At 41.7% G+C, this 27963-nt stretch overlaps 2 protein-coding genes across 2 annotated transcripts in view; both read right to left on the reverse strand.

Moving 5' to 3' along the window:
- Positions 1 to 4581: 4581 nt before the first annotated feature.
- On the reverse strand, positions 4582 to 12227 carry otx1 (orthodenticle homeobox 1). The gene is made up of 4 exons (XM_079688390.1): positions 11919 to 12227; positions 9127 to 9313; positions 8185 to 8336; positions 4582 to 6322 (listed from the first exon to the last, which is right to left on the reverse strand). The coding sequence occupies exons 2-4, from the start codon at positions 9218 to 9220 to the stop codon at positions 5579 to 5581; spliced, it is 990 nt and encodes a 329-aa protein (XP_079544516.1). The 5' UTR covers positions 9221 to 9313; positions 11919 to 12227; the 3' UTR covers positions 4582 to 5578.
- Positions 12228 to 16010: 3783 nt separating this feature from the next.
- ehbp1 (EH domain binding protein 1) overlaps positions 16011 to 27963 on the reverse strand; it is a 154638-nt gene continuing 142685 nt past the window's right edge. Inside the window, exons 23-25 of the mRNA XM_079689974.1 lie at positions 25604 to 25678; positions 17278 to 17392; positions 16011 to 17038 (exon numbers count right to left, since the gene is read on the reverse strand). Of these exons, the coding sequence (XP_079546100.1) occupies positions 16948 to 17038; positions 17278 to 17392; positions 25604 to 25678 (281 nt within the window). The 3' untranslated portion in view covers positions 16011 to 16947. The remainder of the gene's footprint in view (positions 17039 to 17277; positions 17393 to 25603; positions 25679 to 27963) is intronic.

A 27963-nucleotide genomic window follows, 5' to 3' on the forward strand; every position in this document is an offset into this window, starting at 1 on the left:
CTTAACAGGTTTTGCATTATTTCAAAGCCTGTATGGTTAAGACTATCATAGCCATATGAGATGTGAGTCAAACTGAGGCGGCATATACATCAACATTTAGAGCCAAATCCCAAATCCATACTCCTTTAAACTCCCCTCTGTGTGGAGTCCGGAGTTTCCCTCCAGAAGAAAATGAAAGCTTGATCTTACCCGTGTCCTCTGCTCAACTCAAATCTACAGTATGTAAACCCACCAGGAATGTCATGAATGCTCTCAGTGCCTCGTGTCGTAAGGATGACTAAGCTGCTTTTACTCCAGCAGCTCCACCTGGACTCAACTGTGAAATCCCCTCACAGGAAGCAACAATACTTGAGTTTAAATGGCGGATTCAAGCTGATGTGTGTGCCTTTTTTTTGTAACCTTTATTTCACACACTTAAAATAGACAGAAAAATCCAATGCAAATACCAGCTTTATTTACGTGCCAAGATATTAAAGAAAACAAAGGGAAACAAAGGCAGAGAAACCCGAGACGGAGGCCTGAGCTCCTCCCATGTACAGCTGACCCCAGATTAACCTCCCAGGTAAATATAATCCTCTGCATCCCCTCTTCATACCGGCCTGTAAACACACTCGGATGCCAAGGTCTGGCGACATCAGACAGCCAATGAAAGACAAGTTTCTCTCGGCCGTCCTGCATGGGAATAGAAGAAAACACCTCCAGCATGCATATCAGCACATCTGCTCGGTTTCTTCCAATATCTTTTCTCTCGCGGTCTCACAAACCAAATACACAAGGTTTCTGTGTGACTTTATCTGTCTGTCTCTGTCTCCAGATACAAATCAACAGCCACTCATGCAAAAAAAAAAAAAAAAGGTCCAGATTGGTTCCAGTTCACCTCCTGGACACGAGTGAACCAAATGTTTCCAGTCCGCCCACGTTCACACTCTTTCACCGGAGGTCAAAAGGTCAACAGTTTCCATCGATCGTCCTATTGAGGAGAGTGTGAGGACCCTCGGCTCAGGTTAAAACTACACTCATCACACACAAGGGAGGAACTGGCACAATAACGGACGGCTTTTAATTATTTTTAATTAAGTATCACTCGTGGTGGACTTATTTTAAATGTATCTGAAGGGGAAAGTCTTCATTTTGACATTGGTTGCTAATTTTAAGGATTGAAGTGTCTTTGATTTAACTACTGCTTTTCCAGAAGTCTGTTTTAACATTTCACTTCTGCACTTCTTTTTATATATTATATGATGTGTTAATGCGCATGTGAAGGACTTTGATTTGCCTTTGTGTCTGAAATGTGTTATTATAAATAAACTAACCTTAACATTGCAAAGGCTTTCTTTAACAGTAACGCTGATAAAAGGTATCAAGTTGTAAGATCTTCCATCGTCAAATATGGTGTGATTAAAAACGAAATCATGCAGGTTGAACTCTGCGTTCACCTGAAATATTCCCAATGCACTCCAAACATTTTGATAAAAATAAGGTGTGTCAAACAAAGCGAGAAAGTAGAAGATTATATCATAAATGTTTTATCACTCGACATTAATTCTTTCTAAGGTAAAGTAGATTTTAGGTTTTTTAGATGATGATTAAAACACACAAAATATTTAGCTTTTTGACTTTTGTTAATCTGATGAGGACAAAAACAAACTTGATGAATGTTCAGACAATTCATTTAAATAACGTGTAGAAAGGTCTGAGAACAAACAACTCATTGATCAAATGTTCACCTTGTTCTTCATCATATCTTCCGCCTCAACAGAATGTTAAATATGATTTCTAAACCATAAGTAAAAGAAGCCAGGATTTTATTCAAATGTCATAAAATGCCTGTTAATTGAATGAATTGAATTGAGTGTTTTAGTACATTGTGCAATTCTGATGTAATCCCTAAAAGTAAATTAAGCTGGTGTCTGTTTGTTAGATATTCTTTTACATTTGACTAACAGCAGTGTTAATGTTCTGTCTTTTTTACATTGGCAATAAAAAAGTGTGAGGAAAATAATAACGTAATTGATCATGCAGTTTCTTTATTTAAACATGCAAATTATTGTTGAATTTCCGCTCTAGTTTTTTGTTAACGTTAAATCTAAATTGTATATATTATTAATTTACATAATGAATAATAATCCTGTATTTTTGTTGCATCTCTGTGGCGCTTTTGGTGAAATGTTCTCTTATTGTTCAGGCTTGTATGTTGTCCAATACATTGACAGTAACTCACCCCAACAAATACAACTCTAGACTCTAAGGCCTGAAAGAAAAAAGTTAAACTAAAGATTAAAACATACAAATAATGTAATGACAAGGCTGCAGAGAAGTTTTGAATATTGAGCTGCAGAGAAATCTCGATGAGGTGAAATAATTTGCGTGCGTAAGAAATCAGTCTGTCAAGCGGCTGAAAACTATGTGCGTTACCTGATCTCTTCCTCTTGTTAAACAACACATTTGGTTTACACGTAAAAACCTGATAAAATGATATGTTGTCTTATTTATCTACAATAACACGTTTCCATTTAAAAATAAATCTCCTTTAGCCAAGTCACAATAGAGCAGAGCGCAGGATCACATCTGCGTACTTTGGGCCATTTATTCGCTCTTATCTGCACAGTATCTCCAAATTCAGGAAGAACATGTCAATAATGGCTTTTCTACTTTCTTTCTTCTTTAGGCATTTCATTATATAATTTATTTCCTAAAAGCGACATTTCCTGCAGCATGTGTTGGCTGCAGCTTGACATCCTCAGAGGAAACATTAAATATCGGATCTGTCGTCTTTGGTCAGAAACGCTTCCACCGCTTTGTTTCTGTTTGAAGGTGAGCAGCTGAGACCTGTAGCTCTATATCTCTCTCTCTCTCTCTCTCTCCCACATAAACACACACCTTTTCTCACTCTCACACAAACTCACTCTTTTCCCCCTCCTTAAACAATCCCACAAGATTTGGTCTCAAAATGTTTGTTTGATGCAAATCCGAACAAATCCTCCGCTGTTCGTGGACTCTCGCTGCGCTGTTTACGTCTTGGCGCAAACACGTTTAATGTCCCGGTCTGTAGATATTTATTCAGCTGCTGCGAGCTTCATTTACATAAAGAGGGAGAGAGAGGGGGGGGAGAAAGAGAGGAGGGCTGCAGTTGAAACAGGCTCTGCACAGAGAGGCCGGCAATGTGCACCCAGCAGGCCGATAATCTGATCAGGTTCATGGAAGGGATTATCGATGGCAGCCAGGACAGCGGCTCCAACGTTTTTGGCTTCTGACAATTTAATAAAATCTATCATCCTCATCACAGATTACTTTTGGGATCAAAACCCGATATATTAAAGGTTGAATCTATCTCTTTCAAATCGTGTCGATCATCTTTTGGTTCCCACATTTCTGCCATGTTTTGTAGGAATAATAAAGCACTGTTTTAAAGCCGGGAAAAGCCAACTATGCTACTTAATATCGAACAAGAAAGATCGAGAAATGGTTTTTTTCTGATCCTTTGACTCCCTGATTAATTATAACAGAAGCTGAACATATTTCGTTGATTAATGGATTATCCATCGACATGAAATTGACTCCAGTATTTTTTAGAATAATCATTTGCCATTCGTGCGGGGTTTTTTTTACTCATGTAATAATAGTTTATATTATAGTGTTTAAAACCGAGATTATGATAGCTAGTAATGTTTCACTTAAACATTTTATAGACGAATCAAATCAGACTAACTTTTGGTGAAAATGTTTGCACACAGCTCTCATTATAACATAACAGGACAGTAAATATCTCAGTTTAAATTCTTATTCGAGATATTAAGAAAACCTTGTCTTAGTCTTAATTAAACCCCTCACCACCTGCTCTTTTTTGTTGGGGGGAGTAATTTCTTTGCACAAGGTCGGTTGTTTTTATTGGGGCAATTCATTTGCATTAATCTGTTTCTCCCCCACCCCTCCTCTCCTCTGCTCTGTGCGGCCTTCACTGCTTCAGAGAAACATCTCGTCTAAAAACAACCTTGCCAGAGAACTGACGCGTAATTTTCTCCCCTCTTCTTTTATAATGTCTGCAAGCACTAAACACACACACACACGCACACGCGCACATACACTTACATCTGACCCCCTAACCTGGCCCCACCTACGTAATTACCGCATCAGAGGCAGTGCAATTCCTCCAGGTTATTTTGGAGAAACCAACAGAGTAATTATCACGCCATTACAGAGATGCATTCAATTACGCCTCGATATTTAGGGCTTTTTAACGCTGCAGTTTCAAAAAAAATGGACACTTTACTCTCCCCTAAAGCGATGTGAAGATGTTAGTGTTTCAATTTAACTCAGAGACACAGAGGATTACCACTGGCTGCTCTCTAAAATGGAAATGTGGGGCCTGCACACGCGTTCACGGCTTGTATTAATCATGGACTCATTTGCATTTACCCCCGTTATAATTAAGGGGGGAGGAATTCAACAAGCTTTTAAATAAAAGTGTGACTAATTGAAATGAGAGAAAACAGGAATATTGAGTTTGTAATTTGCTGGTGAACATGCATCTAAAATAAGATGTTGACTCCCTGTTGGGAATCACACTGAGACACTAATAAATATGACTTAACGGATCTTTATTGGATGAACATGTATGTAAGGGTGGTTCGCCTTAAAGATACATTCAACATCTTACTGTCATTTTGGAGCTAATAAATCCACATTTTCCTCTCCAAAAATAAAAATGCTCTGACTCCAATTTCAAGCCAAGTGCTGCGGTTCAAACATGTCCAATATATCACGACAATGCCCAAGAGAGGAGGTCTGGTTTGAAAATGTAGAGAGGTTAGAATAATAATATCCGGAAAACAAACTGCATCTATATTTTAGAGTTGTATCCCCCCCCCCCCTCCCTCCCGAGACATTTCAAATTGCCAAAACATTTTCTGAGTAAAACAACGTAGGATATAAAAGCTGAACCTTATGGCCAATTTGTTCTCTTTGGAATATTTGGAAAGATTTACATACAGGGTTTTTTTTAATCTTTTTTTTCTCCCAAAGTGGTAATAAACAATTTCAAATTCGGAAAAAAAAAACACCAACTAAACATGGTCACTGTAACTGACCCAAATACATATTTACATATTTCAGCTCCACGATGTAGCTGACTAAAAATCTCTGTCATCCTAAAATAACAAATTTCAGAAATAAAAACTTTACAGGATTTGATTGGGAGGTAAAGAGGGCGAGTTCCTGTCCAGGGGGAAATATTCCTCCCATCCAGAGAGCTGGTGGTCGAAGGAGTTCGGTTGAAATGACTTTTTTTGTAGTTTTCAAAAACAGTTTCATAAGGTCATCCAAGAATCAGCGTCTTTTAAAAACCCATTCTTCATCGTCAGGAAACGGCTCCTGATGTTTGCTCTCCTCAGCATTCCAGGGACTGTTTCTCTTACATTTTTTTTGTTTTTAAAAAGACGTCGAGGGTAAAACAAAGTCCGATTGCTGCTATCTTATGGTTCATAAACTCTTTTTGTCTTTTGAAAACAAGCAATATGCTAATCTGGAAAATAAAAGAAGCTGACGAACAAGGAGGAGGAAGAAAGAAAAAAAAGCCCGATCACAAGACTTGGAACCTCCAGGAGGCCTGGTCTTTGTAGTCCAAGCAGTCTGTGGTGTTAAAGTTGAGCTTCCACGAGGAGGCTGCAGTCTGCTCTTTGTAATCCAGGCAGTCGGAGGAGTTGAAGGCCAGGCCGGAGCCTCCGTACGCCTGGTGGTGGTGGTGGTGGTGCCCCGACGACTGGCTGATGTGGTGGTGCGGGTGGCCGGACATGGAGGAGGCCGTCATGGGGCTGAGCTGGTGGGGGTGGTGGTGGGAGTGCATGGGGGCCAGGTAGGAGCCACAATCCACCCCGCTGAAGTAAGAGCTGGACGGGGTGGGGTAGCCCTGCCCGTACCCCGGCGTCTGGTTGTAGGACATGGGGTAGGAGGTGGCAGCAGCGGCGGAGCCTGACATCGAACGCTGCATACAGGAGGCGTTAGACGGGGGTCCGGGCTCGGGGATCGGGGCCACCGCAGGAGCCGTAGCATTTCCGGGGGAGATGGCGGGGCTCCAGATGGAGGAGACGGTGCTGATGGAGGTAGAGGTGCTGCTGAGCGCCGCAGGGCCCGTGTGATTGGTGGAGGAGGAAGAGGACGAGGACGAGCCGGTGCTGGAGACTGCCGGCGGAGTGAACTGCCCGCTGCTCTCCGAGCCGGTGCTCTCCCGGGCCGGAGACGACTTCTTCTTAGGAGGACGGGCCTTTGCACTGTTGCCACTCTGCGCCTGCTGGCGACACTTGGCCCTCCGGTTCTTGAACCACACCTACAAAGAGAACAGCCAGGAGTTAGTAACACTACACACACAAACAAACAACCTCAGCGTCTCATTAACCTTTGTGCTGTCTTCCCCTTAACTGTGCATTTTTTGTCCTGGTTTGATTGTTTTCCACCTGAATCTGAGTTACACATTTAAAACCAACTTATTCCAACTCATTGCCAAAAGTATTACTTCTCTCTTTGGCATTTTTCGATCAAAAGGATCTCATTTACACTAAATTAAATAAAATGTTTTAAAGCCTGGTCATAGTTGAAGAAGGACTCAAACAATGGCAGCCCATAATGCACCTGATGCTTTACATTTAAATGAAGAACGTTGTATGAAACCATCCATGTTGTTGTTGTTGCAATGAGATAAAATCACAACAGAAATATTAAAAAACAAGTCAAATTTGACCCGAAGACAACAGGAAGGTTATAAAAAAAAAACATACTCCCAGCCAGGCCATGCTGGGAGTACATTATGGAGGAAAATTGAGGGTTATTAGCCATCAAGGTTCATTTCCACCCAGGCCCCTTGGCTCGGACCAGCCAGGGGTCTAATTTCATACCTGGTAGACGGCTCTAAGATAACAGGCTATTGGGTTTCACCACACAGTAGGGTAACTCTAGAGCAAGGAGAGGGTAGGATCATGTAGAGCATTTTGTTTCACACACACATTCTGAGAATAACTCAAATTGTGCGTGTGAGAGAGGCCTGCCTTGGTTTCCCCCTAATGCCTTTTCAAGAGCAGTATTTGTTCAACATCGCAGTACAACAGTGAGTTGTTTGTGGAGTTTTTGTTGGCATACTCCTCACCTCTTCAGTATAGATCCATTATTTCATATCAAATGACATAACCTTCAGTTAGCAATGACCGATTCAGATAGAAAATAATCATCTGGAATGCAGTTTTGTTTACATACAGTTGTATCTGTTTGAGCCCTTCATCAAATAAGTGATCAAATAGTTGAGGGGAGTTAACATAAAATAGGTGGGAAAATATTGTTTAATAAACACTTAAATGCAACTATCTCCATACACTACTAACACGTTATAGTTACTTCCAATGTAACACATTTGAAAAAACAGTCTATGTAGGCCTATATATAATTTCAGTCATTACTTCACAACAATCGATCAGTTATTATCCTCTATGAAGGGGCTTAAATCACTGAATTTATGAGCCACCAAGTCTGAAATCCTCAAATTATTTTACTGATACGTTTCTTTTATAACCCTCATGTTAAACTACACAATAAAGTAGGGTTCTAGTTTTATTTACTGCTATAAATACTGTTAAGAATTTGCTCCTAATCGGATTTGTCAGTGAAATTAGACACGGAAGGCTAATTTTAGCCAGCTAGTCAAAACGTTAGTTAGCTAACATTAGGTTAACTGCTAATTAGCTTAACAAAAATATGATCGGTAATAGTGCACTTCGACAAAATAAAGGACATTTAAATCACTGTTTTGATAAATGTCTCCTCTCAAAGAGTGAAAAGGAATCACATAGCCATTAATTATCCCACGTAAATAAGTTATTAATTACGTTTTAGCTGGCTAACAAGTGCACAAACTAGCCAAAAAAAAGTTATCTCAGTGTCAGTTTAAAACGTTAGCAGTTTAAAACGTCAGTTGAAATACTGTTTAAAATTGACAGGCATTTAAAGTAGCTGATATCACGTCTTTAATATTTTAATGGCACTCTAATTCAGTGTTATTATAATGAAGTGTCATTGTATTAAAATAAAACAACGTTAGCAAATAACACGTTTTACTGCAGAAGTTAGTCTCCGAAGTTAGGTGTGTGTTTTCGGGACGTTTCCACAGTTTAACTGAACACACGGAGGTGCTTCGTTGTTTACCTGGACTCTGGACTCCGGCAGGTTGATCTTCAGGGCGACCTCCTCCCGCATGAAGATGTCCGGGTACCGGGTCTTCCCGAACAGAGACTCCAGGATGTCGAGCTGAGTGCGGGTGAAGGTGGTCCGCTCCCTGCGCTGCTTCCTGGGAGTCGCTGCAGAACAAACACGCACCGGAGAAACGTTAATAGGCTACAACGACCTCACAGAGAACATTTTACTTCACAATTACAAATTAAAAATGTTATTTAGATCACTAACTTGACACCTATAACGTATTTTGTCTTATTTACTGGTGTATTGTAGGTATTGTTTTGACTTGTAGGCTTTTGTTGGGCCTAACTGCCCCGGAACAACGGATGTAAATTAGCATGGTTGCTAACATCATGCAACGCTCATTAGGTTACGTATGAGATATTTCACTAAAACAAAGTCAGGCCTTTTACTGTGGAGAAATAAAGATAATTTACCTATCTTTATTTTTCAATTGATAAAGAGAATTAGTATTTAACTAAATGCCTATTTAATATATACAAAGGATACAAAAACAGTCACTTATAATTTGCTTTATAATGCTAAATCAAGCTAGTTTTACATCATAGAGCTACTTACACTGGTCAAATAAGTTTGGGTTTAACTCAAATTGTCTTATGAAATATTATTATTATTATTATTATTATGACCACCATTCAAAAACACCTGTATTGCCTTGAAATAAAGTAAATACGTTCGGAATAATGTTTTATTCATGATACCAGGAGTCAGTGCTTTCATAAAATATATGGATATTTTTTCTTTATGATCGACATTGCCTGCATTTTAAATTGTAGTGAATGTTCTTCATGATTTCAGCAGCCAAACAGGGTGCATGCATGTTAAATACGGATTTTTTTCTTCATGATGGCTGGTGCATTAATCAAAAGTGTGTGTGTGAGTCTCTCCTACATGGGTAGCCCACGGAGGGGTGCAGCAGGTCCATGGCGCCGCTGAGCCCCAGGCCGTTGACGCCGTAGGGGGGCTGTTTGAGGTAGGACATCATGCTACAGGCGGTCACTGCTCCACCCAGCTCCGGCCAGTGGTTCGGTTTCCCCCGATGCTGCAGCTTGACGGGACAGGGGACCGATCCAAGAAACTGCACACAGGAGGTAATGTCATTTAGTGCCGATAAAAGTAGATCAATTTCATCGAAAATGCACAGGAAATTTTAAGGAAGAACATCATAGGCTAACGCCTTTGTTGCGTATTGTTATTATGCTGCAGCTTGACGGGACAGGGGGCCGATCCAAGCAACTGCACACAGGAGGTAATGTCATTTAGTGCCGAGAAAAGTAGCTCAATCTTATCCAAAATGCACAGGAAATATGAAGGAAAAGCACTTTTTTTTCATCATGAACTAACGCCTTTGTTGCGTATTGTTATTATGCTGCAGCTTGACGGGACAGGGGGCCGATCTCACTTATTGGCTTTTCCACACAGTTACTTAATACATACAGAGTGCACATGCAGGTGCTGCAGTATTTCTTTATTTTGAGGAAAAAATACCAATTGTATCCAAAATGCACAGGAAACATTAAGGAGATACTTTATACTTTTGTTGCGTATTTTTATTACTCAGCGGATGAAGCTTCACTCCATTTTAAAACCTAACATTAAGAACTAAAAGACGCATCATTATAATACTTCCTAATGTTCCTTTAGTTGTTATTTAGTTGCAGTGGGATGTATAAGCATGAATTATTGGAGGATAAACTGATCATTTAGCAGCTCTTTAAATCCCTTCAGGAATATTGGATTTGTGTTGGGGGATAACCGGGGTCAAACGGCTCCGATACTGAGACTCCAGCGGAGGGAAATAAAACACAACATCTGAGGTTTTATTAACCAAACAACAATATATTCCTTTACAGACATTTTAACTTTTACTGGAAGCTTTTAATGATTTGATAAAAATTGAAGAAACCAGATGCATTGTTATTTCCAACAATGATCCTAAAAGTCTGACAGTAATAGTTGCGTTTCTAAAAATACTTCCTTTAAATGTGTGTTTATTTGTCCAAGTTATTTCCATATTTTAATGACCAGTGCCCCACGACCTACCTGCAGATTATTGTTTGTGCATTTGATTATAAATGTTTTTTTTGTTTTTTTTAATAAATGGGACTACTTTCTATAGCCTTCTCTTCTCAAATAGTACTTATTTATTCAAACACAAATAACTGTTTTCATTTTTAAACATAGACTACGTTTAAAAAAAGTAAACCGCTATGTTCAAATGATGTTGATGGTAAAATAAAGCCTTTCCTAAAAACTCGTAGCGTCCTGAGTGAAATGTGTGTGTGAGTGTGAAGGCCTGCACTTACACACACACACACACACACACGCGCGCATATAAAAGATGGATTATGGATGCTGTTTGTTAATCTATAAAATCACAGCTACAGTGTTTTTGTTCTCAGTGATTCTGTTTGTATACTTTGTGAACATTTCGACCTAAAAGATACTCCTCCTGTGGATCTCCAGAGCTCGGCTGAAATGATCTGCATTAACAGGAAATAAATCCACAAAATAAAACTCAATTTATATTATGTACTTTCAAGAGGAATATCTGATTTGTCATTTCTAATAGTTTCTACAATAAATTCACTTTAGACCCTCTTTGTATTTGTTTAGTTTGCTTCTATATTTTAACGCTCAGGTAAAGGAACAAAACCTCATTGAAAAAAAGTCAAATTATTTCTTTACTTCTTGTTTTTCATCAGAATAAAATACCATTTGTTATATGATATAATTCCGTAAAGCACAACTATTTGTATCCTTTCCGTGGTTGTATTACACTGCAGGCTGTTTGATTATAGTCTAAAGGCTTTTTGGTGTTTTGTTTCTCAGTGAATTAAGATTACATTTAGGGAATAAAACACATCCCAACCGGCTGCAGAAAACAAACTTGTTTATCTTTCTCCACTAAATCATTTACCATTACATTTACATCCAGGAAACACTGATAACCCTTGTTAAGCGTGACATCTATTATTTAAAAGCTGTTCTTAAAGTTAGATTTGTACCTCCTAAGTGAAGAATTTTCTACCCCAAAAATACGCCCTGAAGTTTAAATCGTGGAAATTAAATTAGTGAGATATACTAACAATGAGCTCCTGACTGACTGACCGTGTATTGCAGACGCTTTTTAAACATATTTGAGCCCTGTCAGGCCGGGGAGAGAAAGGCGAGATCTCGGTGCAAATGAACTCAATTAGAATTTAGATTAGACCTCCGGGGAGAAGCGTTTCAGAAGACCTCTTATCAGCAAAATAAATTAACAAAAACCAAAACACGCCTCTCCAATTATCTACTAAGTGCTTCAAACGCTTTAATGGCCAATTGCTCTCCAATAAAAGTGAACTGGAATAGAAATATGAAAATTATCTACTCCGGAGGAAGTTGACTCAATTTATCCGGTTCAGGTCGGAGTGCTCCCCGGTGCAGACTGATTGATATCTCGGCTAAATAAATACAATAATCACATAAAAACGTGATCCGGTGCAAATTGAAACAATTCACCTCACATGTCACACTTTAATTATCCTAAATGTTTCAAAAAGTGACTTTTGTGTGTGTCGTTTTTAACACTTCAGCTGCTTCTGTTTCTGACGCAGAGTTGTGTTTTTTGGAGTTTAGGCTAAATGCGTAAAAACTGCAGATAATGCGCATTTGATGAGTGAAAAGTGAAGAAACGTTACCTTGTATTTCTCCTCTTCCCTTCTCCCGAGCTCCCGGGCCACCAGACGCGAGCAGCAGTAAAATTATCCAGCAGGAGGAAGTCTGACGAACTCAAACAGACTCGCTGAAAAACAAACAACAGCGCGCGGAACCGGGCAGCATCACGCAGAAAAACACGCAGAAATATCAGCACGCGTTTCCGGGTGTTTTTGCAGCCAAATAAATCAGACTCATTTGCTTTCAGGGGGCTTGTCGCTGTCTGTCAGAGTGTTAGGTGATTTTCTTGTTTCTAATGGAGACGAAATTGAGATTGATCACCTTCTCTCCGCCCCGCGCCTCTATGAGCGGAGGACACCTGCGGATCCGCCTCCCTCAGCCAACCAGCGAGCAGCTCCTGGGTGACGGACAGCTTGGGCAGCCAATCAGCGCAGAGGCCACCGTGAGAGGCCCCTCCCACTTTCCCCGCCTCCGTGTCCGGGTCCCAAGACCAGAGCAGAGGGGTTTGTGAAAAGATGGAAATGTTTCTGAGGCCTGCAGGAGAAACACAGAGAGCTGCTGACGAGAAGGAGATTTAGACAGATTTGTTAATGGTTTAACAGTTTACTTAAAAGAGCAACTGAAAGCACTTAAAAAACTAATTCCGCGGAATTTTCCTCCTCTTAAAACCCGTTTCTTCTAAATAACCTGCATGGTGTTGGTGTCTCTTTGAATTGCACCATGCCTGAAGTGGCATGTCTTTTTCACAAACTCAAAACACTGTATTTAGATTAAATCAAAAATGTAAACTATAGCCTACGATTGTTTCAAGAGAAAGAAAATCACCTTTTCATTATGTGGAGGCTTAAAATGTTTGAGAGGTTATTTAGTTTGTGAGAAAGCTGTCTTTTAGTTTATAAACATGTACTAACATTTCCTGAAAGACTGGGAAGCCTAAGCAGCTTTTATAAGAAAGCTTTTATTATTTGTTACCGTTAATTCCTCTGTGGTGATATTTCGTCGCTCCAAAATGTGAGAAATTAAGGGAAAAATAAGTTACATTTATCCATTTAGATTTTATTGTGAGACTCCCCCTCCTCTCTCTCTCTCTCTCTCTCTCTCTCTCCTTCCCTCTCTCTCTCTCTCTCCACACACACACAGCAGAGCTCATGAATATTAATGAGGTCTAATCCCCATTTAGAATTACATTTGAGGATGGTTGACGTAAAGTTTAATAGGGATAGACCTCAAACTCACTGCGGAGGAAAAAGAAAAATCCGCAGAAGAAGAAAAACTGCGGTCACTGAATCACACCCTGCACTTTATACATGGAGTTTTTTTTTAAATGTGATTTTAACCTCAAAACAAACAGAATGTTCTGCTTCTGTTTTTGTCAGAGAGGGTCGTGGGGGGATGCAGCTCCTTTGTGAATCTCTGCAACAAAAAAAACTTCTGGAAATGAGTCCTGAGCTTAAAGAGAGCTAATGTTCAGAGAGAGAAGCTGCAGGCATGGAAAACACATTTTTACGTGTGTGTGTGTGTGTGTGTGTGTGTGAGAGAGAGGAGGAGGAGTATCAAAGTGGCTTTAAAAGTCATCGATGAGAGCTTTGACAGAGAAACTTAGACATCAGATGTGTGGAGGCCTGTAGAGATGCAAGTGCAGGAAAAGGGAGCCTGAACGCACCAAAATGCACGCAAACGCATAATAATGTAGCCTCCACACAGTCTATCCACGTTTTTACGCACAGATGACGAACTAAAGGTTAAAATCAGACTCATGGGGACAGGGAGTGTGTGGTCAAATATATGAATGAGGTGATAATAGGAAAGTAAAGAGAGAGAAAATGTGACGTTTTTTGGTGTTAGTTGATCTCTGTTTGTGCTGCCTGGCGGCTCACCGGAGGTCAGATACTTTTTACGCACCTTTTTTATTCCCACATCTGAAGTCCAAGCAGTCAGAGGGCCTGAGAGAACAGCAGCCCCCCCTTTCCTCCACACACACACACACACACACACACACACACACACACACACACACACACACACACACACACACACACACACACACACACACACACACACACACACACACACACACACACACACACACACACACACACACACACACACACACACACACACACACACACACACACACACACACACACACACACAGGCTCCGTTAAATTATGCAAAAAGGCCATTCAACAAATATGGCCCTCACAACAAAAGACTCGGGTTATTCTGACATTTCCCCTACACACATTTCTTGTTTTTTTTTCTCTCGATGTGAGTAAGACCCCGAGATAAACCCCTGAACAAGTATCAAGTTATCACCAACCTTTTGTAATAAGAGTATTTTGTCTAATCCCAAATTGCAGTTGAATTTTCTTAATGCTGAGCTGGTAAAGCCTCGGATTAGGCGGCGAGGAAGAGGAGGGGGAAAAGTTTTGTCCCTTCTGCCGGCAGCAGGATTGGAAGAAACGGGGATCTGCGGGGATGTTGTGTGTCGGTGCTTATTATTAAAACCGTGATGCATAAAAACACAGAGGAGCTCCGGCGCCGCGCGGAGACCCGGATCCCTCAGGTGAGGATATCTTTTTAGAAAGGCGGCTGGGAAAGGAAGTATAAGCAAAAGGCCGAGATGAGCACCTGTGAGGTGAAGCCAGGAGACTTCAAAGCTCAGGAGAAAATAATCCATTCATTCCTGGAGGATCCTCCGCACAGAGAGAGGATCCGCGCGCTTTTACGCAGCGTCTAAATGCTGAAAATTGGGAAACTGACTGCAAGTGTTTCTACAGATTCTGCTTCAACAGGAACAGTAAAAGCACCAGGGAGATGCTGCGGAGGTAAGACAGTTATGTTATTCTTTTTATTCCAGAGAATCGTTGTCAAACGTTAAAATATTGGATTTGTTACCTGAAATGTTTTGTTTTTATTTTGTAATAAATGTACTTTTCATTAAACATGGATTTAATACTGATATTAAGAGGAATACATCTCAAAACTTAAGTAAAATTCAAGAGTTTAAGTGAAGTTTTACACATGAACAATTACAAAATTAAAGAGCTTTAAAAACAATATAATTTAAATGATTTACGATCGATGTAAAAATAAGGTATTATAATACATTTTAAATGGTTCCTGCACACACACTCTTACTCTCACACACACGGCACCGTGTAAAAGCTCCTTCACCGTGTTGGCTCTTTGCTTTTATTCTGCAGATTACAGACCCCTGTGATAAACGCGCTTATAATACAAAGTAAAACAAAGCGCCTCGGGGGACGTGCGGTGCGTAAAGTGCGCGTACAGTCGGTCCCAAGCAGAGAAGAAACGAATCAGCAAATTAATTTTGGAGGCATTAGAAAGGCCGGGGAGGACGTCCCCTGTCACAACCTATTTCCCTGCTTTCATCCGAGATGTGAGGCTGCCTGCAGGGACCCAGCAGACCCTTTACTGCAGGGACATTTCACATTTTATTTTGACACCATTTACAATGAAAATGCACGGCAAAAATGTACATTTAATGTGTATAAAATATAATTTTTTTTCACATCTAAATGTTGCTAATTCTTCAGTTTCTATCCCCCTTCTCCACCCTGGATGACCGAGCCTCTCCAGCTCTGCATGCCCCCCCGTCTGCAGCGCGCTGAAATCGGCCCGGAGAGAAAGAGCGAGAGAGGGGGGGGGGGGGGGGGGGGGAGAATAAAAAAACATCTGCTCGGTACAAAGTGATTCCTCTAATCTTCCTCGGAGGAACTTGCTCAGCACCGACCTCAAACAAAAACCCAAACGCCAATTTTAATTTATAAACACGCACAGGTCGCAGGGGAATTGAACAGAGCAGAATAATAAGCACGCAGCTCGCTGGAGGAGGCGGTGAGGGCCACTTCAGTGCGTGCATTTCAATACGTTTTTGGGAAGAATGAGGAAAAATCAGGAGTATATTTGGATTATGTGGAGGTAAAAAGGAAAAGTGAGTTTTAGAGGTGTGTGAGCAATTTTACAATAAGAAAACAGTCGTTAAATCCCCCCAAAAAGTGTTACAAATATTAACAAAACAATTATCAAACGGTGTCCAAATGCTTGTAGCTTTAAAAAACCTGCAGGAATAAATGCACCACACACGTCTGTGGAGTATGAAATCATAAGGACTTTATTATTGAAGACTTGGGTTATGACACTGGAATAAATAAACAGATAACAGTTGGACACGTGCACCAGATGGAGCTCTAAGTGATGCACGTGGAGCATATCTCTCTTCTTCAGAATACAATAAATACAAACCAAAAAAAAGTTGTTGATCAAAATGCACATGAAACGTGATGGTAGATCCACTTACAAGCAGCTCACAATGACAAAACGGCAATAAATAATATATATCTTTTTTTGTTTATGCCTGCATGAATCCAGACGAAACGTGTCGGATGCTATTGGTCAGAGCAGTGATGAAAAATATACAACATGATATTTTTTTTATTTTTATTTTTTAAACATGATCTCTCTTTTGGTAAACTGCTTTCAAGCCAAGACAATAAAAAAGAAAAGCAATAGGAAAGTTAATGCATGATTTCTGAAGATATTTTACAAGTAAAAACTCTAAAATGAAATGATAAAAAGATACAGTCAAGTAATGAAGTAGTTTGAAAAAGACTGATATTTTTTTTTTCCTTTTTAAAAGTCCAACACGTTGAAAACAAAAGATAATTCCCCACGTTAAACCCTGTTGTGCTGTACCTCAAACTGCTCCACATTCAAGGCTGTGCTTGAACATGCGAATACACAGGGCTCCTCTCACATACGTTACAAACAAGTACCTCTCGGTAAAGAAAAGGAGAATCAAAAGGAAAAACGTGGTGTATATATATATAAGTGGGAGTCAGTATAAAGTTGGTGCAAAGGCATCGCAGGGTCGCTCTCTGCGAATAACAAAACAACAACCACGTCCAATAACTGATAGAAATATCTAGGAAAGCCACTATCCAATAATATTATTATTCATCATTATAATCACGATACATTTCTTTTATCGGCTACATTTATCGGTTGTGTTTCTTTCAGAAAGGACAATCATTGAAGCACACACTTTTCCTCTTTCTTGGCCATCTTTCCTTTGTTCTGCTCCAGCGTTCTCTCCAGGTGCTCGTCCTCCTCCTCGGCCCTGCGGAGGGCAAAGGTCAAAAGGTTAGATGTGGGGCGTAGGGGAATCGGGGAGGAGGAGCAGGTGGATGGCACACACACACAAATATAGACACACTGGACCCCGCCCATACAGGTGTGCTCTCCTTCCGCACCGTGTTTTCACTTCGTCAATGCTCTCCAGGACACTCGCCACAGAAAGTTGGATATTCGTATTTTAGACTGTTCTGTGTGCAGTGCTGAGGATTGTGGGTAACTTACTGTTTCTCCTGGGCGTCCAGGTCCCGCACCAGCGCGTCCCGTTTGTTGACCAGGATGACCAGCTCGTCCAGCAGCAGCTGCTCTCGCCTCTTCTGCGCCTCCGTCTTCTGCCAGTCTGCAACAACACCAGAGAACACTCCTTCAGACATGGATGACGTGAGGTTTGGGACGGAAGCTACCGGACACTTTGAGATGAACGTGAAACATCTGCTTCACGTGTTTCAGCTATTCATCAAAACTCTGAAGGACTACACTCAGAACGTCCATCTTCCTATTGGACAGTGTGGAGATGACCAGCTCCATGTAAACACACTCCATCAGGGTGTGTGTGTGTGTGTGTGTGTGTGTGTGTGTGTGTGTGTGTGTGTGTGTGTGTGTGTGTGTGTGTGTGTGTGTGTGTGTGTGTGTGTGTGTGTGTGTGTGTGTGTGTGTGTGTGTGTGTGTGTGCACAGTTACGATATGTTGACCCGAGCAAACACACTTGAAGGATATTGTCATGTTAATCTGCCTCATGGTGAACACACAGATATATGAAGAGTCCCTCAGGAACATGCTGCTTGTATTAAGTCTTGATAATAATTCAATCCAGTGATATCCTTTCAAACATTTGTATTTATTCAAAAGTTTGGGGTCTATTTTTTTACTTATCTAGTGAAATGATCTCTGATAAAGATTGAGTGAAAATTCAGTTTCTGGTTTTGCTAATTCTAAATGGTTTCTTTGAGTCTTCAGAAATCTTCCAGAGAAACATGTAAATAAATACGCCCAGTCTGTTCCTCTGAATAAACAAACAAACAAACAAACAAACAAACAGGTGAGGCCCCTGACTCGGTTCTCCAGGGCAGGAAGGGGCCCCACAGGGTGCAGGTGGGACCCCGATCCAAATCCCTCAGCCTCTCCCTGGAGGGGGGGGGGGGGGGGGGGGAGGCCCACAGGAGAGCTCTCTCTCCCCCGGGGCTCAAATATCCGCCTGGCGCCCTTGGCTCCACATTCACCGGGGCAGCACCCCCCCCCCCCCCCACCTCACCCCAAAACTCACCCCTACCACTGATCAGAGCTTAAATACGAGCACAACGATTTAAACAACAACATTTACACAAATTAAAGGCAACAGAAAAGCATCATTTTAAATCCGAGTCACGTTCAGACTCAGAGACATCTCCTACAGCTGAAGGAGAGCTCCTCCTCAGCGTGAGAACGTCTCCCCTCAACATCCCCTCTCTCCTTTTATGCTAAAAAAAGGAAAAAGAAATCCTCTCCATCCCAGAGAGAAATCAAACAGCCGAAACGTGCGAGGCTTCCCCCCTCTATCAATATTTAACCAGCTATTGATTCCAGAATAAAAGGAGAGTTGTAAAATGTCACTCCCAAAATAAGTGTGGCTTTATTAAAAATAAATATCCCCCCCTCTCATTGAGTCAAATTGCAGCAGTCAGACTGTGCGTGTGTGTGTGTGTGTGTGTGTGAGTCACGCTGGGTGCAGTGTGTTTGTCCTGAAAGGTCTGCTCTCTCTTCATTGGCCGCTCGTCTCTTTGAAGTCGACCACAGAGCGAAATGAACACAGTCCCAATATTTGTCTCTCTGCACTCCTTTCTCTCTCTTTCCCTCCTTTGGTCTTTTCTCTTTTCTCAAGAAAGCAAATGTACTCTCTCCCTCTTTGTGGGGGAGTCGACAAATACTCCATAATAACTGCCAAATATGTACTGCCAGGATCTGAAGAGTGCTTCCTTTTCTTTGAAGTCACTTTGAAATGAAATCAAATTGTGTCAAAGAGAAGCAAACGAGTCATCATTGTGAGACAGGAATGTGTGTGTATCCATATCCGCCATAACTGCACACACTTTCCCACAATCCTCTCTTTCTGCTAGCCCGGCCCACAAGAGGAGGGTTACAAAAAAAACAAAAAACGTCCCACAAAAACACCAAGAGAGAGGTATGTAAAAAAAAAAAGTATTTCCTCTTAATCCGGCCCTCCTTCTCCTTCAGAGCACATCTCAGCCAGAAAGCCAAAGTCCCGGTCGAAGGGTGTGTGTGTGTGTGTGTGTGTGTGTGTGTGTGTGTGTGTGTGTGTGTGTGTGTGTGTGTGTGTGTGTGTGTGTGTGTGTGTGTGTGTGTGTGTGTGTGTGTGTGAGTGTGTGTGTGGAGGGGTTTATAGGGGGGCAAGCACTCTGCTGTCAATCACATGTCTCAGAGTCCCGCCCCCCTCATTAGGAAGGTAAACAATAAGGAGAGCCGATGAGAGACGTGACCAGGCAACACAGAGCAGGGCATGCTGGGTAACCAGACACCCAGGAACAAACAAAACACCCTGCAGCCACTCAGAGAGATCCCCCCCCCCACACACCTAAGCCCCGCCTCCCCCATCAGTGAGAGAGAGAGACAGAGAGAGAGAGAGAGTGTGTGTAGCTCACATGGTGGGTGTGTATTCAGATAACCCTCGCCAACGGTAACCATGTGAGTCTGCACAAGGCTCACAAGAATGCGCTGGTTCAAATCCCCATGAACCCCCCGTGCCCCCCCCCCCCCCCCGCTCTGCTACGCTAAATTTATTCAAGAGAGCAGAAACTGGTCCAAAGACGGCTTCTCTCCCAGCGAGGAGAGAGCGTCTCTCACAGAACCACGATTTGTGACGTAGAGGGATTTTTGATCCACGGATTCATATGTGGAGAGAAATCGATCTGAAGTGTCTTCGGACGTTTACAAACGTATTCCCTTTCATTCCTTCGTCTCTCTACCTCTTGTCTTTGGGGTAAAAGGCCTTCAAAAGCTGGTTTTGGCCAAAGTCCAAGTGGAGTCAAGAGACAAAAAGTGTCACCAGAGGAGAGAGAAGAGAGGCGGAGGGAACGGGAGCTAAATACAAACTATTTCAACAGCAAGCAGGAGATGTTGTTCTCTGTTACGTCACAAACACCTGAAAACATACGATTGAATTATTGATTAAAGGCGATGTAACCAAGAACCGACCAAATGACTTTGTATTGTGTACAAAGTCCAAGAATGAGTTCAACCCACTAACAACTTCTGTCTGTTTTTTGTATTCCTCTGTGGCATAGAGCTCCATTGTTGAGAAACAATGATCAATAAGTCTCTCTGCTGAGTGAGATGTTTCATAGCTGTAAACACTCACTAGTGCACCAAATGTCTTTAATTCTACAACTGAAAATAGTCCATAACAAATGACCGGCACTGCTCAGCTGTTCTAGTAAACATATGTCACCTGATTCCAAACCTGTGTGTCTTCAGTGACAGACAATGAGTTCTGGAGAGGCACTGACACAGCTAGAAAGCCTTGAGAGACACACTGATGCTCATAAGCTATATAATACCTCCAGCTTTGTTGTTTGACTTCAGGGCACTAAAGGTAACAGTCAACAACTTAAAGTCATGGTTACCCAACTTCTATTCTTCAAAACAGAACCATTAGCCGCTTTCAAACAAAGTACTTTGCCGTACTTAGTTCCCAGCACTTAGTTCCCCCATGGAACTAAGTGCAGATCGTGTTCACACCGGAATAAGTTCCTGGGGAAGGATTAGACAAATGAAGCCACTGACGTCACTTCTTCTTCTTCTGCTTTGGGTTTACTGGCAGGCCGCAAACAACCTCACGGCGTATACTGCCACCCGAAGTCCCGGAGTCCCCCAGAGTTGGGGAAGGCTTCAGTAGAAGCTGTTGGGACTCCCAGCAGCTTCTACTGAAGCCTTCCGAGTAAATCGCCAGAACGCCGACACCTCCTCATCTCCACCGCTCTCATGTTTTGTTTTGTGTTGCCATAATTATTCTCTCTCCGTTGGTGCGCTGCGCTAATGCTAATAATGCTAATAATGCTAATGCCAGCAAATACAATGGCTGCTTCAAAAAACTTTCCCGACTTTTACGGGGCATGGTTTGCAATCCGCCCAGCCAATCAGAAATTGGAACTTTTTTCTCCCCAGGAAAGTACCTGCTCTCTAGCAGGGACTGAAAAGGGGGGAAAAGTTCTCATGAACTAAGTTCTCTTTTTGTGTGTTAACGCAAAATCCCAGGAACTATCGGAACTAAAAGGAAAAGTACTCCGGTGTGAAAGCGCCTATTTCAAAACATTATGAGACAGTAAAGCTCTTAAAAACTGACCCAAACAACTTGAGGAGACACTGAACGAGCAGGAGAACTATGTGTAACTTTTTCAGACACACCCAGATCCATACGATGCAGAAACTGAAGCATGAATGTAAAACAATAAGCATCTGTCCCAGCATATGATACCACGTTAGCTTCACCACAGTAAGGGACATACATTTAAAAACGTTATCTCCAGTTTTCGTGTCACCTGAGTGAACAGCACAAACAGCTCAGTGAGCTAAATTAAAAACTAGATGTTATTTTCCTAAATTTCCCCCAGAAAGTGCAGTCCGACTTGCTTCTTGTTATCGCTGGTTCCAGTCAACTAGTAGCGCTGAAAGAGTTGGCAACATCATCAAAAGTCGCCCATGTGATAGGATTGCACCGTGCACCTAATCAATCTGCAGCGCGCCCGATGTGTTACAAAGCCCAAATAGATTTACAAATGGGAAGTGAGTGTGTGTGTGTGTGTGTGTGTGTGTGTGTTTGTGTGTGTCGGGGGTGTGGAGAGGGATAAGCTCCTGCATAGGATTACATATTGATTTTAAACATATAAAAAAGCTTATCATATCAACCGTAACAGGAAAAACTCTGGGACCCGGCTATGCATAAATCCCTTTTAGATGGCGAGAGGGCGTCCACTTTAAAACATGCACACATTCACACACACACCACACACACACATATGCATGGAGGCCCCTCGAAAGGGAGCCAAGACACAGCGGTTGTGTGTGTGTGTGTGTGTGTGTGTGTGTGTGTGTGTGTGTGTGTGTGTGTGTGTGTGTGTGTGTGTGTGTGTGTGTGTGTGTGTGTGTGTGTGTGTGTGTGTGTGTGTGTGTGTGTGTGTGTGTGTTGTGTGTGTGTGTGTGTGTGTGTGTGTGTGTGTGTGTGTGTGTGTGTGTGTGTGTGTGTGTGTGTGTAGACATAAGTGTGAATCGGTAAGCAGATAAAGAGGGCATAGTGGATCAATGTTGTGTCGGGAGATGAGAGTGTGGCTACAGATGGCATTTCCTACCTGGCATCTCACCAAGGGGGGGGGGGGGGGGGAGGGTATCACAGAACACACTCATAAACAACAACAACAACCTCGCTGTCTAAACAAACTCTGAAAAACTTTTTGTTGCCATCTAGTAATAACGAAATGTTATACCTTGTGATACCTTCCTCTCCACCTCTCCTTCCCTCTCTGAGACTTCTACACGTGTTTGAGATGTGTTTTTCTCACGTCACCAAAAACGACTGTTAAGATCTTCTGAGTAAAAATATCTAAGGAAACTTTTGAAGAATTTGTTCTTGAGCTTCAGAGTTGATTTCCCTCTCCTCCTGACTCCTCTTTCCACCTCAAAGCACTTGCTCTTTCTTCCTCTCCTCCTCTCGTGTCTGAGTGTCATGCCGCTCCAGTCAGCAATACAAATGTAGAGAGAAACGTCACGAGTCTAACGGTTTTCTTTTTCTCAGTTACGGTGTCTCAAAACGGAGACTAGGCAGAGAAATCAAACTAAGATAAAACATAAGCTGATTTCTTCTTACTTAAAAAGGAATATCGACACTAATGTACAAACTGTTATGAGTACTACATAGGTCTGTGGACTATGTAAGTGCCATCTGTTTATTCAGAGAAGGCAGACATCTCTACGGTCAATATCTCTGAATCTCTGCAACTCCCACCAAATCAATCTTGATTCATAAAAAGCACAACATGTAATAATATGTATGTTTGATTTGGGGCTGAGCTGTCCCTTTAAGATTTCATTTTTGATTTAATGATCCACATCTGCTGCAGCTGATAACCTCAACTCTCTTATACCAATCGTCACAGAGAGATACTGTTAGCATTGTTAGCAGTTAGCTGTAGCTCACATTGACCCGGAGCTGTGTGTGATGCAGTCTGAGGTCCAACATGTGGGGCGACTGAGAGGCAGAGATAGAGGGAGAGTGGTGTGTGTGTCAATGCAGGTATATACTTTTCTCAGCAGGTGTGTGTGTGTGTGTGTGTGTGTGTGTGTGTGTGTGTGTGTGTGTGTGTGTGTGTGTCAGGTCTATCTCAGTGATGTGTGTTTTTTCCTCCTCTGCTCTGACTCACAGTCCATCTCTCTCTCTGTGTCATCGACTGGCCAACCAAATCAGCAATTACTCGCACGCCCGACCATCGCTCAATGGACCTGCCCAAGCACCAAATAAGAGCTGGGGAGATGGGCGGCGAACACACACACACGGTCACACATATAAAAAAACCAGACACATAGGTGGACACAGGAACACACCTGTGAGATGTCAACAGACCAACAGATCCTCTCTATCCAACACACACACACACACACACACACACACACACACACACACACACACACACACACACACACACACACACACACACACACACACACACACACACACACACACACACACACACACACACACACACACACACACACACACACACACACACACACACACAACACACACACACACACACACACACACACACACACACACACACACACACCCCCCCCCCCCCCCCCCAGCAGCTTAGAACTATCTGTGGCCGCTACAGAAAGTAGAGCCTGTGAATGTTAAGTGCTTCCCTCAGGGAGGAAAATAAGGCTGATAAGTTAGTCAGCTGCAAATCCAACAAGTCCACATGAAGGCAGAGAGGAGCGCCGTGACACGACACACACCACCTCTCCACCTCACACACTATCTCTGCGCGCTCTCACACACACACACGGAAATATATTGAGACGCACTAAAAGACACTTCAGTTTGTCATATATTCATTTAGTTTATTTTGTATATTTAAATTTGATGCATTATTCTTTTTTAATGCTAAATATATATTTTTAAGTACTTTCTTTTTATAATCGTTATATTGTTGACCTTCTCTTACAACTTATTGATGTTTGCATCACCGAACACCAAAGCAAATTCCTATATGTGTAAAGGTAGCTGGCAATAAACTTGGTTCTGATTCTGAAGACAAAACTGCGCTGCTCACACACACACTTCAGATCAGTAAAATAAAAAAAAAACAAGACACACAAGCACACACACGTACGCGCAAAGTGACAGAACACCCATTGCTTGAGACTCCTATGGCTTATGACCAGAGAAACTATAAACATCCCATTAGACTGGAGCACGCTGTAGCTCATAAATAAGTAAATCAAATGTGTCTGTGTGGAAACAGAAGAAATCCAGTGTGGCTCCATCTGTATACCCCCCACCCCCCCCCCCCGGACCACCTCCTGTCTTGCTAATTACAATTGATTTATTATGGACCACGCAGCTTATCAGGTGCCCGGTGAAATTACAATGGGTGTCCGAAGGCTGTGAGGAGAAAGGGGGGGGGGGGGTTTGCGGTGGTCAATGTCGAATGGCAAAATCAATTAGCATTGATTGGCAAAAGGTTCATTTAGCCAAAGAGCACGCAGTCGAAGGGGATTAAACTTCCCTGGCCCCCCGACAACTTTGATACGACACAATGGCTGCTTCTCTGGCTGCGCTATAGTTAACAAGCTTTCAATAATATGACCGCATCTTTTGTTTTTTTAACCTCACACGCAAACTCCCTCTCTCTCTCTCTCCATGTGGCTGTGGCTGGATTTCAAATCAGGCATCGGCTAGTTGGGGTCTAGCTAGGACACAGATAGCATTGATCAAGTATCAGGAGTGAAATCCCTGGAAAGCTCGCATCTTAATCCTCATCAAGGAGCCGGCGCAGAATTCAAATCACCCTGCTGTGGGCTCTCAGTGAAGGCTGGCCAGCAGACGCACTACGAGAGGCTTCATGGAAAACAAAACACACCAGTGGAGAAACATGGATCGCCAGGAAATGAAAAATCAACTGTCTGTCTTCAGTTGTTTGTTAGCGAAAACAACCTGATCAGAAGCTGTGAAAAGCTGTGATGGCCAGTCGTTTAATCTAAATCAGTAATAATACATTATTTATTAAGGTGGAAGGGTTGAGTTGTAAAAATGAATGTAATGACACACATTTAGGAGCTTAAAATGTACAGCAGGTAAGATGTTGTCGGTAAAACAGAGAGGTGACGATTCTCTCCTGCCTGACATCTCCAAACCAGAGTGGGTGTGTGTGTGTGTGTGTGTGTGTGTCGTGTGTGTGTGTGTGTGTGTGTGTGTGTGTGTGTGTGTGTGTGTGTGTGTGTGTGTGTGTGTGTGTGTGTGTGTGTGTGTGTGTGTGTGTGTGTGTGTGTGTGTGTATCGTACCCTCGATGGCCAGCATGGCTCTCAGCTCTCTGTTCAGCAGTTCGAAGCGCCTCTCCAGATCGTGCTCTTCTCTCCCTGTGGCAAGTTAGAAAGAGAGAGACGGTGTGAGAGTGGTGGAAAAAAACTAAGTTCATCAATATGTTAATGACTAAATCATTAAGCGCTTAAAGAAACCTGCAATAAACATCGATTCAGCTACTCTCCTGAACCTTCTCCGGCTTCGCATTAATCTACTGCACATAACTGATACACACACTCACACAGCCCTGGGTGAGTGTGTGTGAGGAAAGGAAAGGTAATATGAAGAGAAAGGTGGTGGGAATGCATTAAAAAGTAAAAAACAATGGAATGAAATGTGTTTCTAGACATGCCGTGCGTGTGTGTGGTCTACATGTGTGTGTGTGTGTGTGTGTGTGTGTGTGTGTGTGTGTGTGTGTGTGTGTGTGTGCAGCACAAATTAAATTCTTTCCTCTTTCAGCCATATTAAAAAATGAGCTTATTCGGCCCCTAATAGAATTTGTCCTTCACAGGCGCCTTTTCTCTTCCTCTCCTCCACACAGAGGGAACAGAAAAGGGCTAATAATCAGCCCTTCTGTCAATTGGCCCCTTTAAAAGCCTTTCCCACGATGTAATGTGATTATGAATACTTCAATCTCTCCTCCACCCGCACACTTTGAAATCCCGACTGCTGCAAATGAAGGAAAAAGGCAGCGTGTGTGTGTGTGTGTGTCCACCTGTCGCAGCTGACCACATACAAAGAGAGTAGCGATGGAGTGATGATCGCCACATTTCTATTGATTTCATATCCCGTCCACATGTAAATCAATGAGTGGATAGACAGAGGGGGCGAATGGAGTGGAGAGAACAGCTTCAACGAGTTTCATGTAATGCTTGAATGGAAGTGCGATATTTCCAGGTTCTTAATGCTTCTTGAAAAGATATATTAAAAAATAATAATAATAAGGTCTAGTTCAGGGGTGTCCAAACAACGGCCCGGGGACCAAATGCGGCCCGCGGATCATTTTGAATTGGCCCTGGAGTACGGCACACGAAATGAAACTTGTGTTTGTCTTATATTGTACTTCTTAAATACAAATGTAAACATATATTACACAGTAGTTTTCATGTGTTATTAATAAGACCACTTTTCAATTCAAGTTGTTAACATGTTCTAACATATCTTAGTTGATAAGAAAAAAGCCCAATGACTTATTTACATAACAAGCTTTAAATAACCCTTCCTATTTCTACTTATTAGAGATTCAACACTGCATTCAACCACTGACCACCCCACTCCCCCGTATTTTTTTCTGTTTTGTTTATCTCTTTTTGTATTTCTTTATCTTTTTTTGTTGTGTTTTCTTAAATTCTCTGTGAAAGCGTCTTTGAGTTTCATGAAAAGCGCTATAAAAGTCCATGTATTATTATTATTATTATTATAATCAATCTGAGGCTTCTGTCTTAACCCATAGATGCATAAGTGGGTCTTTTTTGACCCGGTGAGGTGGTTTTCTTGAAGTATCTTTGTAATTACATTTTTTTATCATTTCATATTCCAGCTATTCCTCAAAAAACATGTTTTGGATATCATGCCATTCAAATTTTTAATTTACATTTTAAGAAATTGTAGTTTTTGTATTTCTACCCCAAGCTTCCATAAGTGGGTCAAAAATGAATTCTCATCACCTGTTGCTGTCAGGAATAAGTTCACGGTTGGACCACACAGACTACACCACAAGTAACACATCTCTGATACCTGTCAGTATAATAATAATAATAATAACAATAATAATAATAATAATAATAATAATAATAATAATAATACATTATATTTGTATAGGGCTTTTCAAGGACTCAAAATCGCTTTACAATATAAGGGAAGGTTAGGGTGGGGGGTATAGGACTATCAAACTTGAACATGGGGGGGTGGGCTATGAGTAGACAACAGGAGAAGAGATGAGTTTTGAAAAGGGACTGGAATACTGCGAGGGTCTCAGAATAGCGGAGATCTTTGCATCGATATGTTCAAAACGTTTTTTTTCAAAATGTAATTTTTTTTTCTAAAATTATAAATAGTGAAAAATGAAATATAAAATATTTCTAGTGTGAACCAAAATATAATACTAAATATTATACAAGTGATTTTTCTTAACCAAAATGACACAAATGGCATAAAAACACATATTATTCTAATACGGGTCCTTTTTGACCCACTTATGGCAGAGGGTAGGGTCCAGTCACTCTAAGGGCCTCTAAGGGTTAAGGGCCGAGCTGCCGACACTCACAAGCATCCTCTACCTACATCTGATTGATTTTGCTAACTTATAACTGAACTTATGAGGCAGTGTACCTCTAGTGAG

The sequence above is a fragment of the Notothenia rossii genome (genome assembly GCF_949606895.1).
Source record: "Notothenia rossii genome assembly, chromosome: 6".
NCBI classification, from domain to species: Eukaryota; Metazoa; Chordata; class Actinopteri; order Perciformes; family Nototheniidae; genus Notothenia; species Notothenia rossii.

Bases quoted from the DNA above. Each gene is read 5' to 3' on its own strand.
- otx1 (XM_079688390.1), bottom strand. From the start codon at position 9,220: ATGATGTCCTACCTCAAACAGCCCCCCTACGGCGTCAACGGCCTGGGG. The intron at 8,337-9,126 runs GTAGGAGAGACT...TTTGTTCTGCAG, and splicing joins CCCCTCCGTGGGCTACCCAT to CGACTCCCAGGAAGCAGCGC. The intron at 6,323-8,184 runs GTAAACAACGAA...TTCTCTTTGTAG, and splicing joins TGCCGGAGTCCAGAGTCCAG to GTGTGGTTCAAGAACCGGAG.